This window comes from Acanthaster planci, linkage group LG13 (genome assembly GCF_054643075.1).
Source record: "Acanthaster planci isolate LZ-2023a linkage group LG13, COTS_SCS, whole genome shotgun sequence".
Lineage (NCBI taxonomy): Eukaryota > Metazoa > Echinodermata > Asteroidea > Valvatida > Acanthasteridae > Acanthaster > Acanthaster planci.
This window is the reverse complement of record NC_141789.1, coordinates 9,512,807-9,528,258: the sequence shown is the minus strand read 5'-3', so window position 1 is coordinate 9,528,258 and position 15,452 is coordinate 9,512,807. Positions and strand designations below refer to the sequence as shown.

Below are 15,452 nucleotides of genomic sequence, written 5' to 3'. Positions count from 1 at the left end.
GTCTCTAGGTCGATGTCAGGCACGCCAAACGCCCTAATTAAGCAATATAACCAAGAGACCAACCCAGGATTTAGTTCTTCAACGATAAAACAGAGAGCTAGATGTACCTGGTATGTCACGTACCGTACAATGCATTCGACCATGCATGTGACTGAACGTAAAAGTTTGCCGCGAATCCAGTCGACAAATCAATGATAAAATACACACTTTCATAATCAAAATATGCACCCAAGATTCACACAGACACTAAAGTGTTAATGAGAGGATGTGAGATGATGATGATTAGACAGGAAATGTACGAGGAAAGTATCCACAGCACTTACAGTTTGAAGACTGGTCTGGAAAGGGAAGAAACCGCACGTACACACATTCCAGTATTAGGCGCATCACCGATTCTATTGTGCGGCGACCAAAAGTCTAATTATAAAGTTTGGTTTCTCTACTGCCCTTACAAACCACCAGATACATTCTCACAAAACCAGTAATCAATTATATAGCCATAAATTCAGTTTTTAGATCAAAGCCAATACAATAATACTTCTTGCTGAACGGACTATGTTAGTTACCAGAGGATGTTCACCAATGACGTAGTCGTCTTGATTCAGTGATTAGGCTTGTAACCCAAAATAGCCAAAGCTACGGGATCCCTGAAAAGCCAAACGTCACTGGTACTGAAATTAATATGAAGGAGAGATATTAAGTTTTAAAAAAAAATTGTCTAATAAAAATCACCACCGGATTTCTTTAATGCTCCCCTAGTTTCTTTAATGTTTCAGACATCAAGAGGGCTTTCTTTTAAACGAACCGTTCACTGGTAACAATAATGAATACCTGGAGATATCGTTATATTTTTAGGATCCACTAATTTTATTATAAATCATGCCAGTACTTCTACATTACGAGCAGATAGTAATCTGAGTAACTCTATGTGTTTAGCCAAAACGGTCTCTTTGGCTCGCAGATCGGTGTTCCTGGATCAAACTTTGTTCTCCGTCAATAAGACTAAATTTGGAAGGCATAGAGACACCGTAACTGTGTATCTCGTGGCTGCTATTTCTTTTCATTCTCCATGTACACAACTTTTATATTCAGACTTCATTAAAAATGTTTTTCAAAATGGTGTATCAGCTTTTGTACTGTTTACTTTTGAGCCGAGGGCCACACCATAACGAAGTCTTTTTTGCGATCTGTCCTGGATGTCCACTTTATGTAGCACAGTTCGTCCCTGGGTAAGCCGAGAGCACATCACTGCTTCACAGCGTGTGTGACGAAATTGCCCTAATGTAGCCTTTCTCTTCGACTACGCGGGCAGGCGGAACACACAAGCCATTTACTGCAGTATTCCTGTATTCCGACGTCAAGTGTACGCAGTGAGCGGCAGAAAGACTTAACACGTGAATGTTGACTCGATGCTCAGTGGTGTTTCGAATTCAGAATAAAACAGCTCGGGTACCAAAATGAAGACAATGGCAAAGTCCCTCGTCTTGTGGACTGTTTTGTTTTTTAGTGCATTTTTAACGATTTTGGGCTTGCTCCCACAGAGAGCCCGGACAAGATACACCAGGCCGGGCGATTTCGTGATAGGTGGCCTGTTCCCGATGTATTACTCCAGGTACGGCGTCTGTGACTGGGGTGTGTTGAGGGAGTACCTGGAACAATCCGAACTGATGATTTTTGCCATAGAGCAGATCAACAACCGCTCGGACCTGTTGCCTAATGTCACCCTGGGCTTTGACATCCGCGACTACTGCGGAGACGAGTCGATCGTGGCGTCCCAAGCCCTCTCCATGGTGGGGGTGATCGAAACGGAGGACGGTGCATCCGCCCCGCCCGGCACGGGGCAGTTCATCGGAATCCTCGGCGCCGCTGGAAGCACGTCAAACATTGCAACGGCTTTGGTCACAACCGTCTATGAGATTCCCGTCGTGGCGTACAAGGGTTCGACAAGCGAGCTGAGTAACAAACGCCGGTTCCCTTACTTTCTGCGCACGTGGCCCTCGGCCAATCTGCAGGTCGGGGCGATCGTTGATATCCTCTTGGAATTCAACTGGTCTTATGTTGGTCTGATATACTCCGTGAACAGCTACGGCATACACGGTGCACAGGAGATCCAGAGTCTCGCGGAGAAGAGCGGCATCTGCCTGGCCTATTCTCTGCCCATTCGTGATCGAGCAACCGAGAACGAGATCCAGGAGATCGTAGACAGAATCCTGGAATTCAGGAAGGCTTCTGTGATCGTTTTCTTCAGCCATTTATTCTCCACTTCAGACTACGACATTTTGAGAGCTCTTCAGCAAGCAGAACCCGATCATTTAGAGCTGAAGCTCGTGTCCAGTGACGGCTTTGGGCACGCCCCGACCCTTTTCAGTTTGGGCCTTGCAAATCTGACGGAAGGAAGCTTCACCATACGTAACTATTTCAAGGAAGTGCCCGGATTTGTAAACTACTTCCGGGAAGTCCAAGAAGGTGAAAATGCTCGGGATCGGAGTCCATGGTTTCAAACTGAAATTGAAGTGTGTAAAAGAAAAAATACCTGTCCTCTAACAACCCAAGGTGACAAACATTATGTAGTGGATGCTGTGTACGCGTTTGCATTGGCCCTCAATGAAATTCTGCAAGGAGATTGCGAAGGGAGTGTTTATTGCCTCACCAACGGCACGGTCACCGGGGCAGGTCTGACATCCCGTCTGAAGGGCATCCGATTTCATGGTGTGGACGGTATGTTTCAATTCGACAAGAACGGTGACCCGGTGGGAAAGTACACCGTGGAGAGCCTCCAGTATTTGAACGGCAAGTATTCGGGCATTGAAATCGGGGACTGGGACTCCCGGGCAATGGCTGGGGACAGGCTACATATTCATGCGAGAAGCCTTCCGTGGGGCGACGGTGACGTCTCACCGCCAAGGTCCGTCTGCCGGGAGGAATGCCGCCCGGGCTACAAAGTCGTTCCCCTGGAGGAGAAATGCTGCTACGGTTGCCAGAGATGCCCGGAGAACGCAGTGGTGGAAGGCGACTCTAGATGCGTTGAGTGTGGCGTGTACCAGTGGCCGTCGGAAGACTTTACCGTCTGTCAGATGATAGTCCCGTCCTTTGTGGACTGGCAGAATGCGTTGACGCTCTTCGTGCTCGTCTTGTCCTGCACGGGTGTGGCCCTCACTGTCTTGACAGCCAGTGGTATGCTGCACTACCGCCGGCACCCGTTAATCAAAGCCACCAGCAGGGAGCTGAGCATGGTCAACATAGTCGGTCTCCTGGCGACTTACCTGTCTCCATTCCTGATCCTGGCCCACCCGACCACGGTCTCCTGCTTCATGTCAGAGACGCTGATAGCGCTCTGCCTAACGCTCACCTTCGCCCCGACCATGCTCAAGGTCAACCGCATCTACCGGATCTTTCAGGCGGGCAAGAGGTCCACCAGGCGTCCTAAGTTTGTCGGGCCGCGAGATCAGCTGATTATTGCCTCCATCCTGACCTTCATGCAGGTGAGGCAAGATTACCTTCTGAGTCTAATTCACATTACGGTCAAAAGTGTTCAATAACAAAAGAATTGTACCGCATCACCTTTTCCGGTACGATTTTTTTAATATTTGAAATAATTCGCCAAAATAGCAATGGACGCGCTCACCAATGCCGCCTTTTGACGAGACTGGTAACCCTTTGCTGTAATAATGTATCGCTGTATTTGCCACGGTACATGGAATAGGGGTCGTCGTATGCTATATGCGAGTAGTAGAAATAGCACATGTACGAGTTACATTCGGCCATAAGAACGTGAATAGGCGCGATCTCACCGTTTTTAGGTGTGAAAGATGATTCCTTGAAAAATAATTGCTGTTTACACAAAACAACTGTCTTGTGGAAACGGATAAGTACTCCAGCTTCGACAGCGGTATATACACAAATGACCCTCATTCTATCCGAACAACACACTGCGATAAACACTGTAATACCTCATTATTACCCAGGGCTATTTTATTTATGTTGCAATCTACCTACTTAAAACTAACAACATTTGGTACGTTTCGTGCACTTTGTTTAAATGGGGCTTTATGCTGTCCGCATAATTATCTCTTTTTGTTCGCATATTTTCTGGTCAATTTTATATTCGATATGAATATGCCCGAATTTCTTTCCGAAAATTTGTTCAGCTTAAATGTGGATTTATATTTAGGATTTACACATGTAGATCTCATTTTGTCTGCTGTGCAACTCATAATGAGTACAAAATCGTACTTTGTAGTAGTTTGCAACAGTTTTGTCCGTTCAATGTGCCATTGGTGTAGCTGCGAGTATGTAACCTCAGTCAGTGCAAGACAACTACGCGCCTAAGATGGAAAGCTTGCGGTAAACACCATGCAATATCTCTTTTTTGAGTCTGTGTGGTTCTGATAAGAACCGGAGAGGCTCAACGTTTCGGACAGTGTGCTCTGTCCGTCGTCAGGAGACTGAAGAGATGCCGACAGGGAGTGGGGCTTATATGCTGGTTGGAGGTACTGGAGTGTGACGGATCCTGCTGTGTAGTCAGGTGGAACGGTGGATCCTCCTGGTACTGATGCATGTCAGTTGGTCATGGGCTGTGGTGGGGGAAGGTTGCTTGGGTATAGGAGACCTTGGTCGTGGTGGGCTCCCCGTAGAGCGACGACAGATGGGATTTCTGACGACGGACAGAGCACACTGTCCGAAACGTTGAGCCTCTCCGGTTCTTATCAGAACCACACAGACTCAAAAAAAGAGATATTGCATGGTGTTTACCGCAAGCTGTCCATCTTAGTTGTCTGTCACCATGAATAGCTTGAAACCCCAACTACGCGCCTGTTAATTAAGTCGCTTTGGAATGGGGGGATTTATACCGTGGCCCTGGAGGGACATCGCCAATCGTCAATATTGACGTCAATATTTGCAACCAAATTTACGACTCGTTGTATCTCGGGTCGCAAATATATCCGAGAATTTTTTTCGGCAGGCTAGGCAGAAATGAACTGTTCGCACGCACGCGCAAAAGTAATATTCGGCTGGGCAGTTTTCACACAACGCAGGGAGCACAACTTTAAAAATCAACTGCTTTGTTTACATTCCGGGCAACTTCTCCCTCTCCCTGGCTAGCTGCCGTCGTGTCTAGGGGAAATTTACCACTTTTGTACTGATACAGGGCTGTTTTTTTTCGAGCTTGTAAGGTTAATTAACACTTTTGTCTATTGCCACAATCATAATATTGCATTTCACCGATGTAAACTTTCAGAGACCGATATTTCTTGTAGCCAAATTAAGAACCAGCACAGCCGGAAAATACAAGTACTGGGTTCTAATCCAGTAAGGGCTGAGGTGTTTCCCCCCGTCCGTTAGGAAGGGGTGATGGTAACCTGAATTCTGATTTTTTTTCTGTAGGGTGATTTTGCCTAAAAGTTGTAAAGATACGAATGTGAGACTATCGATTCTGATACACGAACTGCAAAAAAAACCAAAAATGGCTGGTTCTCTTAATATGACCATCGGGAAATGCAAATGGAATTATATGAAACACTGGCTCTAATGCCAACAACTTCGCTTTCGCAGACCGACTTTCTCTGAAGCGGCATAAGTTTTGTCTCACGATGTTGCTCTCAAGTGCAGTCGAGTCCAAAACCTCAAGCTTTAACTGGAATGTTGGTTCGAGTTTCTCAGTGAATGCAGTTGACGAGTTTCTTTTTTTTTTCGTTTTTTTTTCGAATGACTGCAAAATATTTACTTTCGCATGCAATTATAGAAGAGGTGAAGTCGGAGATGAGTATCGACCATGGAGGCTGGGTTGTGGTTTTGCTTCGAATTCTTCATTAATTTGTTTCTGATCAAACTTCAATCAGTGCAGCTAATCAGCTCCGAGATGGGCCAAGAGAGGGCGCAATTTTCCAAGCAACGGAGGCTTCTTTGGTAGTAACTACGCATCGCTGGTTCACGGACGACTATGAACCGCGCAGGCGTTGCAGTCACATCACTTATACCAATACAATGAGCACTCCCGGCCGAACCAATATGACATTTTAAACCGATGAAGGGTGCTCCTGCTCGGGGTGGATAATGAATGAATGAATATCCCGGCACGATCGCTGCTGTTTTGACCTGTACGTGTGTGTGTTTGAAAAATCAGGTATTGAAAGGTCCTTGGGGACTGTGATGTAGTTTTTTTTTTCGAGTCAATTCAGAATGGGGCTAGCGGAGAAAGATAAAAATCATATCACAGATGCAGCTCGTTTTCCTTCAAGATTCCATCGCCCAGGCCATTAGTTCTTCTGAGCGACCTTCCCCGGAGCAACTCTTCAAACAGAAGAAGATTCGCATGGATTTTTTTTTTATTTTGAGGTGCAGGAGATAAATTATGTCTCCGCATCCATGCGAGATTGTCGACCAATCACTGACTTTGCGCACTGACGCAAAGAGTAGGCAACGAAGCTTGGAAAATTAATGGTCTTTGCAGGGCATTTGGACGAGATAGCGATGGGGGGAAGGCTTTCTGCGTCTTAGCGTCTCTGCGAGGTTGCTTTTTGTCGACCGCTGTATATTGCATGTAGGCCTACGAAGTCTAAAAGCCTTGGGTCATATCAAAAGACGTCAAAGCACCACGTGATCGTCGTACGTTATCAAGTTAACCACTGGGGCTTTTTACATTGCTTTATCGATTTGCCTAATGGTCACCAATTGTGCCACGCGCGGTTGTCGTTATTGTTGGAATCCAGTTCTGGCTTTAAGTTTTTCTCACACTTTTTTTCAGTTATAAACTTCGAAGGCTTGCTTCCTTTCTAAAGAACATGCGTGGGGCCGTGGTCTTTGCCTATATGGCCATGATGGATGGGCGTCAGGCCTAGGACAGTTGGGTCATAGAGAGCCAGCAATGAGAGGGTGGCAACTGCCGCCCCCCCCCACATACACACACACCCGAAAATGACAAAGAAAAAGGAGGAAAGAGAAAAAAGCTAAAGAAATAGGGGAAAGAGATGAAAGGGGGGGTATAATCAACAGTTTGCTCGAAAATACTCAAACTTGCCACTTACCCCCCCCCCTTCCACCAATAATGCATGTTCGTTGCTAATGAATGCTTCTCCCGGAAGTTTGCCCCTGGAAAAAATGGTCCCACCGGAAAACTCCTGGCGAGCCCAGTGTTAATGTGGCAGCATTTAACGAATGGGCATGCGCATACAGCGACGGCGAGGGTCTTCGAAAGATAAGAAACTGCTTGCTTCATTATAATCAGAGCAAGAAACTTGAGCCTGGCGTGTACAGGCGAATGCAACGCGCAGGCGTAGATGCTAGCTGTTCTAGAGTTACAGTATCAGCGTCTCGAGACGTTGGGGATTTCTTACGGACCCTTTGAGATATGCTTGCATAAGCCATGGAGCTCTCGTGTATACCTGAGAGACAAAAGTCCTATTTTTTAGTATTCTGTCAATTTAATGCATGATGAGTGATGGAAATTTGGATGAGAGGATTTAAATCTTGGACGTAGCTTTACTTTTCGCCAGGCAATACTTTCAATGAGCTTTTCAGAAAACGAAATTCCCAGTAAGATGTAAACAAACAAGTACCTTTCAAATACGTTGGGCGAAGGAAACATACTGTCCTTGAAAACATCTGACGTCATCCCCAGCATGCACGTGTACATCGGCGCTAGTGGCATCCTCGCGTAGCTTATGTTCAATTTGAAAGAAATGAAGGCAAGTTTGTATCTGCCACTCCTTGGCCAATTTCACGAAAAGCTTAGGCGCGCCTTAGGGAGGAAAACTTGTCTTATCTCGTAATTCGTCCAAGACTAGATTTCCCCAAATTTAAGATGACTGGAGTGCGTCCTTTCTTCCTTAGCAACTCACGTTAATGGGTCTGGGAGTCGTTTCATCTCATAAATATGTGCAGTAACCACCTGGAAACGAGAAAGGTGTGTCGTCAAAGAGTTATTATAAAATTAACAATGTCGAGGAAGCAAACAGCTGCAGAAACAGACGTGAAAAGATTTTATATATGTGCGTTGTTCTGATAAAAAGGGTTATAGTATAGTATAGTTAAATAGTGTGCAAACACCTACTTCTCTTTTAAAATAGAATGATGAAAATGATAAGAAGCATTAATTACCCAATCTCTGTACCCAAAAGTTTGTGTTCTATACACGCGCAAGTCCATGGCCCTGCAGAGGATGGTGGTTTTCCCTGTTCTTTTCAACGACTGTTTCGTCAAGCAGTAAAGAGAAACATAAAATAGCCATCGAATTTCAAGTCTCAATGCATCTTTTTTTAGGATGAGTTTTGTGAAATTGATCTCAGAACACGTCTTGCCTAAGTAGGGACTCATCTTAAGTCCTATGATGAGTTGCAAGATAAGATGAATTTCGTGAAATCCAAATTGGGTCACAGATAGGGCCTACTCGCAAAAGCGACGAACCGAGACATTCATCGAACAGTTTGGAAACAAATGTAAAAAGACTGGGCACCATGGCATTTTTTTCATACAACCGGAAAGCAGTATATGCATTATTTATATTTGGTGTCTGTAACTTGCTCAGGCAAGCGTAATGTTTGTTTCGTAGTTAATATACAATTCAACGACTTAAAAACGATCATTAAATACGAGGAAAATTTCTACCAGTTTTGATTGGCAACCAGCTCTATTCCTCAGTTCAACATTGTTCAGAATATCCACGCTTCGCCAGAGTCGCCAAAACATTCGGCCACGGATAAACAACCATAACTTCATACTGCCAAAATACATTCTGGTCTGGTGCTTATCATGCTGATTGTATTAATTCCTTGTAAATAAAGGGGGCCGAGGACCAATTGTCAATATCTTTCGTCCCGAGCGATGATAATAATATGCGCAATATACACGTTTTTGACATTTAAGCGACACATATGTACCAACATGGTACCGTGTTTTCATTCACCTCACATATCCGCCCTGAGTACAAGCACCCCCTCATCGGGTGAAAAGAGCCCTGCTGGTCGGAAGTGTTCATTTTGAGGACCGCAGGACCTCAGAAGACCAAAGCGTTTCCACCCTTACCTCTTGTTCGTCACATTTTGCGAGCTCAACTGACTGAATTGAACCTCGGATTTGGAAACAATTCTGCTGGTTTTTTTTTTCGGCATAAGGCAAATGGAGTACAGAGACCAGGTCTATGTTGTCCATTTGATCTCATTTTCTGTGCAAAAGGAGTTTGGGAAGGTGACTGTTAACACAAAGCCCAAATAAATATGAAAACGTAATGTACACCGGGTTTCCTTGAAAAGTATCGGTTCAATGGTTAGGATAAGGGAAAAGACTGAATCCACAACGAGGCCAAAACAACTTAAACGGAGAGCTTAGAGTGCATCGTAAATGACAAAATTTCTTCTTTCTAACGAGAAATTTGAAAAATCAATCCTCTAACTTTATAATTATTAAAGAAAGAAGAATTTCGGCAGCTGGTGAAGTGAAAATGTTGACGGGAGAAACCCACATAATTTTGTGCTAGCCTTTTAAATGCCAGTTCATACTCGAAAAACGAACGCGAAACTGTGACGTCAGATTGAATATTTGCGTTGGGAATTTGCAAAAGTTGAACACGTTTCAACTCGGGCGAAATATCGCCGCAAATTTTCCGTGACGTCGAATACCCTTTGTTTTCGCATTCACACAAAGCATACATGAACCGGCCTTAAGACATACCTTTCTGTATAATTTGACATTTGATCTTTCCTTCACGGTCGATTCCCTTCCTGTCAGAATTTCAAGTTGCGATTCTAAAAGGGAGTGGAACTTGGGGTGGACCTTATCCATCGAGGCTTCCCGTGCCCACGTCTTTCTCCCCTATTGCAGCAAAGAAAGGAAAATTTCATACGGTCGCTTCAATTCCGTCATAAGGGGAGTTTGGGAAGGAATTAATCAATCGAGGCTGCCCGTACCCGTCACCCATCCAACAAAGCCTGGGGAATATTTTAGAATGAAGCAGAAGCATTTACATCTGTATGACCGAAGGAGTTCGGTGATAAAATAATCAGGCACATCTGTCATTCAATACACACCCAGTCGAGCATCCCAACGGGAGACGCCAGTGTGCGTTACTCTGGGGACTCTAAGACCATGAACGTTCACATTGCTGCCGCGAAGTTTTGACGGCTAGTTACGCCCATGCAGAGAATGCTTTGTCCGCCAGGATGCGGCAGAAGTCCCTAGCAATCCGGTCATAGCGACTTATAGCTTCCATACAAGGCAAACCGTTCTCGTCGTCTTTCTTCGCTTCGCTTCTTGTCCCAAAGACAAAACAGGGGATAGCAGGATGCTTTTATTTATACACGGATGGAAACAAGTCTACGAGAACACTTGGATTGAAGAGAGACTTTCACAAAAAAAGTCCAAAAGAAATCAATAGCTAAGTAAGTAGATAAAACCGAGCAGTCTCAATTACTGCAGTTGCATTGTAATACTCAAGTGCACAGGCTTTAATTTGACTGCTGAGTAGAATTATAGGCAAGTCACAATATCCTATTGGATGCAGAGGATATAATGAGTGTGTACTGCCCAGTATACGAGTGTGGTCTAAAGATAAAAGCGTTTTGTCCTGTATCTATGGCACTTCCTTTTTGGGTCGCCGATATTAGTCCTATTGTGGCCGTAAAGGCCATGCTCATTTGAGGCAAGATGTGGGACGACCAGAACCTCCCTCCCTTTGTGTTGGTCATCGTTAGTACGAGAATCTCATGAATTCTTTCAAGACATTTGCAGGAGATGCGTTAGGTAACAAAAATCTCGAGTGTCTATATGGTTTGGACATGAAGAGGGGTACCCCTCCATCGCATATCTTGTCTTGGATATCCCCATTTAATAGATCAAAATGAATTTGATAGATTCAGGGAAAAAGATAAAACATGGCTTTCTCGCGAATGACGTCTATTTCAGTAAACAAATGAAAAGCCCCGTTACTGTGTTTGCCAAAACAATCTCTTCAATCGATCGGCCTTACAAACATACTCCCAGTCTCCCCTGAAAAACCTGTCTATTTTTAAACGACAAAACACTCATTAATCTCTCCAATTTCTTCCTCTACTCTCAATCCACTCTCTTTCGACCTCGGAAAGGGGGTTTTCATTTATGCTTGGCAGACCATTGCTCTGATCAAGCGTTTATCCAAACAGGAAGGGGCTCAATCATTGATGGAAATTGCCACGGCCACTACCACTCTATTACAACCTTAACGAGGATGTTGATGTCATTCTTTTACAAACAGCAACCGCCCGTTGGTCAGATTTTACCCTATATCCTATTTTTCTCTTATTTTCCAAAGATCACAAATTCACTTATAGTGAATAAAATTGTTTCAATCGAAAAACTTCACTTTCCATTCGAATTTTTTGTTTCAATTTTGCATTTGTTTTTTATTTTTTGGGGCCTTTTTCTGTTTTGGGGGTTAAAGTTAAGTTTGAAGGAATACTGGAAATACAGTCTTTGACATACTGTTTTCTTTATTTTTTAGTTTCTTGTCAGCATTTTCTCCGTCATATGGGCGCCCTCTCTGCCGAGACTTTTTCAGCAGTCTAAGTACGACAACCACGTGGAGATCTTCTGTGAGTTCGGCCGAGGGTTCTTGGCCTCGTGTGTCTACAACCTGCTGCTTATCCTAGCCTGCTGTTACTACGCCTTCAAGACCCGCGAGGTGCCCAGCAACTACAACGAGTCCAAGTTCATCGCGGTCAGCGTCTACTCCACGCTGGTGCTGTGCCTGGCCGCCGTGCCCGTCTACACCACGGCCGTGGCGGTCTTGCAGAAGGTGGCCACTCTCTGCGTGGCGCTGCTGCTTAATGCCTACCTGACACTGGTCTGCGTTTACCTGCCCAAGCTCTACGCCGCCCGCTTCGTGGAGGATTTGGAGGTGTCTGATTGGCGTAGCCGGCCGGAGGGCATCGCCCCAAACCTTGCTAGCTCTTTAGGAAACAGTTCGGGCTCTTGGGGACTCCGGCGCGTGAAGGTCCTCCCCGCTCCCAGCACTATCGAGACCAACAATGGCCCCCTCTAGATTTATTCCCTGGCCTTTGGAAAGGGGGCCCTTCCTTTTCTGAAGTGGAATGGGACTCTAAATAGTCAAACAAGTGATTGAAAATGCCAAAAATCAATGTCAAATTGCCATCATTAAATGACCATTGAGATAAAACAAAAAGTAGGCGGATTATGACGAACTGTAGCCTACCTCAAAGTGTAAGCAACTGATTTTTTGACCAATTTAGGAAAAAAGCCAATTTGCTGAAGAGTGCACAATTTGGATTCTAGTGGACCTACTTGGACACTTTACAACTACTTCTGCGACTAAGTTCGCTGTAAATAATGCACCCCAGAGAGTACGGAATTGATCTTTTGACCAATTTAGGAAAAATGTCAACTTACTGAGAAGTACACAATTTTGGTTCTATTTGGACACTCCATTTTTACAACAATATGCACTTCTGCCACCAAGCTCGCTATAAATAATCCATAGATGTATTTCAGTTTGGCATGAATATAACCAGGATACGTAGTGTTGTTTGGTCAAGTCTACGTCACCAAATATTCCATGCTCACGCGCTGGCGCTCCCCGTACTTTCACAGGAACTCGAGAGTTAGAACTTTCACCCACTACGCGTTTGATTTCCACAGAATGGTGTAATTTGTGGCTGAAAGGTCAAACATACCTTTCCGAATGAGTTCCTTTTGGGGCTTTTGCACAACTATACATATACATGCATAATGATTATAGATACATTATGCATAACACACTTCTTTAAGAACAAGGCAAGGTCTCAGTCAGTCGACAACTTTATTAATTTCCATCAACCTTTTATCTCCGACTACGCAACAAAATGTAGGAGTTCAACTCAAACTCAGAAAACCCATTGTGTAAGGCGAATATTTGCAGTGAAAACCTTGTGAAACACTTCTTCTGGTGTCCTTTTGTCTTCCCGAAAGATATATGTATCTATTCAAAGTCCCAGTTCTCGAAGGAAACGGCCTAAATGTAACCATGAAGCGCAGACGTTTAAATCACATTCCGAGGTTTATAATCAACTTGTAATAAATAAACCGCCACTATATAACCATGCGGGCGCCTGCATGCTTTCTTGTACCAGTAGTCGACGAGCGATATCCACAAATAGCCGCAGTGATCCAGAATTTCATAAGCCAACTAGAAAACACTAATGACCCCCTTCTCCTTAATCCATAAAGGCAGTTCTTGCTTTCTGAATTTCATAGAAATATAAAAACATAAACTGCTGCCAACTGCTTGATGGCTACAGCGACTTAACATACAATTCAGAATCTTTCTCAAAGGCCTTTGAGAAAGATAGGATCGAAACGTCGGGTCCTCTTACTTTGGTAAACTCCAAAAGTAAGAATTCACTCCACTCCGGTAAAATTCACTCCCTTTGATTGAAACTTGGGACAGCAGGAGTTCGAATGAAATTTATCAACAGAATAGATCGAGATTTCACTCAAGTTTCCACTAAAAGGGGTTCTTATTAAAGCTGTTCTTGTTGTCTCACAGCGATTTCGCTCTGAAACATCTAGGCCCTAAAGTTTCACTCATCGGATTTAGAAGGTGACCTCCGGTGATCCTCAACGTAATCGGCAAAACACGTCATGTTTTCTAACAAATTTGTAGAATGCTAACTATCGAGTGCAAATAAAATTTAGTTTACCTGCGCAGACAAGATTGGGGGAAAACAGCAACGGCTTTATGATGAGCAAACTCGGAATAAATAAAGCTGTTTCATAATGGGCACAACAATTTTTTACGGGTAGTGAGTTGGGTATAGGCAGATCAAGAATCAAATCTCGGGGAAGTCCTTGTCGGGGATTTAAAAATTGAGAATTTATATTCTTTTGGGGGAGAATCTAAATTGTTGACTATTTACATGCTTTAGAAAAGAAGAAGCGCTATAGGCTCCCAAAATAACCATTCACTACATTTCTGTAAGAAAAAAAATATCCCCCTTTTGGGTGGGGCATGGACCACGTTCTGCCACCATTCGCGAATGAGTACACTGCGAACACTGTCTTCAGCAGTTAAACACTTTTCTGCATGTTTAGTCGCTAAGCAAGTTTCGTGGTTTAGATGTTTATAGCTTAGAAGCTGAACATTTAGATTTGTGGAATTTGACAAATAATGCCTAACGCCTACACGTATTTAACAAAGTGATAACAAGATATCGACTTTAATTCCGAAGTAAACAGATTTTTGGAGCGTGGTGGCGGGAGCAACATGTTCAATAGGGTCCGAGCGATGAGGTCACAATTTAAATACTCACTTTTTGTACAATCGTATACCTTTCTTCCTTGTATGAAAAAATCTGTCATTCTGTTGGAGTTAAGTGAATTGAAAAGGGCGTTTTTTAGAATTTTGCTTTTAATTGATCATGCTCTACAAGATGACAGGGGGCGCTGTTGCAATGATGTCAAAAGGGGCATACTGCTCAGTTTGTAAGTTTCCCCATTCAGATATTGTGCACCCAAACTTTGCTCATTGGAAGCAGTTCCGAGAAAGAGTTATTCGTTAGTTTATTGTCATATACTTGGACAAGTTACCAAAGAAAAAGATATTCAGAAAATAATAAAACATCGAATATTCCAACAGTTTTCATACAAAATCAATTCAGTGTTCGGAATTTTTCCCTTGAATGACATTATAGATTTGCTCAGGAACATTGATACTTGCATTGGCATAAAAATCAACATGGTAGAAATTACCATTTGAAGAGAGAAAACAACAATCAAAACAAAGGTATTTTGAAACACGAAGGTTCATTTTCAAAGATTTTAATGACACATAATATGTTGCATACACCCTTAGACTTTAGCTGTAAATAACTGAGTTCGTTCCAACGATGTACTTAAAAGGCGTTATGAATACATCTTCTATTACTGTTACTAAAACATGCATTATTAAGTTAGCTGAAAGTAATTATTTCTGCTAGAGGAAAAGCTTAAATCACTCTTAATATTGTGCACGTGGTTATTAAATATCTTAGATACCTGTCTCTCTTTGCATATTCACGTATTTATTGGTGTAATTCCCGTAGGTGAATTCCTCCTCGAGTTTTCCCGAGTCTTTCTCTTTCTCTCTCTATTCCATTTTCAGCAGCACGCCAAATAAGTTAGCATTCCGGCCTTCACTCGCTCCAGGCAGTCAATGAGTCGCTCCACCTCTCCGACTGCAGTGCGTTAACAACAAGTTGACTGATTTTGACTGGAGAAACAACAGCTCTGTCCAGAGTTGCGTTTGTGTAGGACTCCTGAAATTTTTCTTGTAGCGATACATTTACTCCACAAAACTGTTGCAAGATAATCTGTGTATAGCATGGTTGGTATTGTTTAAAAAATATTAATGTGCTCATTGTATTCACGTTTTGTCAATGGAAGCGGCAGTGTGCCCTAATGTAATTTAATTTTCAAAAATTATTCACAGTAGATCTTAAATATATTTAATA

General features: G+C 43.4%; 1 protein-coding gene across 1 annotated transcript; it reads left to right on the top strand.

The window, feature by feature from the left end:
• Positions 1–1,358: 1,358 nt before the first annotated feature.
• Positions 1,359–13,905, top strand: LOC110987905 (metabotropic glutamate receptor 1-like). Its single transcript, XM_022251063.2, has 2 exons — positions 1,359–3,482; positions 11,471–13,905. Exons 1-2 carry the CDS (start codon positions 1,458–1,460, stop codon positions 12,008–12,010), a joined length of 2,565 nt encoding a protein of 854 aa, XP_022106755.2. The 5' UTR covers positions 1,359–1,457; the 3' UTR covers positions 12,011–13,905.
• Positions 13,906–15,452: the final 1,547 nt, after the last annotated feature.

What these genes read in the sequence shown, in the direction of transcription:
- LOC110987905 (XM_022251063.2), top strand. Translation starts at nt 1,458, where the DNA reads ATGAAGACAATGGCAAAGTCCCTCGTCTTGTGGACTGTTTTGTTTTTT. An exon ending in CCATCCTGACCTTCATGCAG is followed by an intron (nt 3,483 to 11,470) that starts GTGAGGCAAGAT and finishes TTTATTTTTTAG; the next exon opens with TTTCTTGTCAGCATTTTCTC.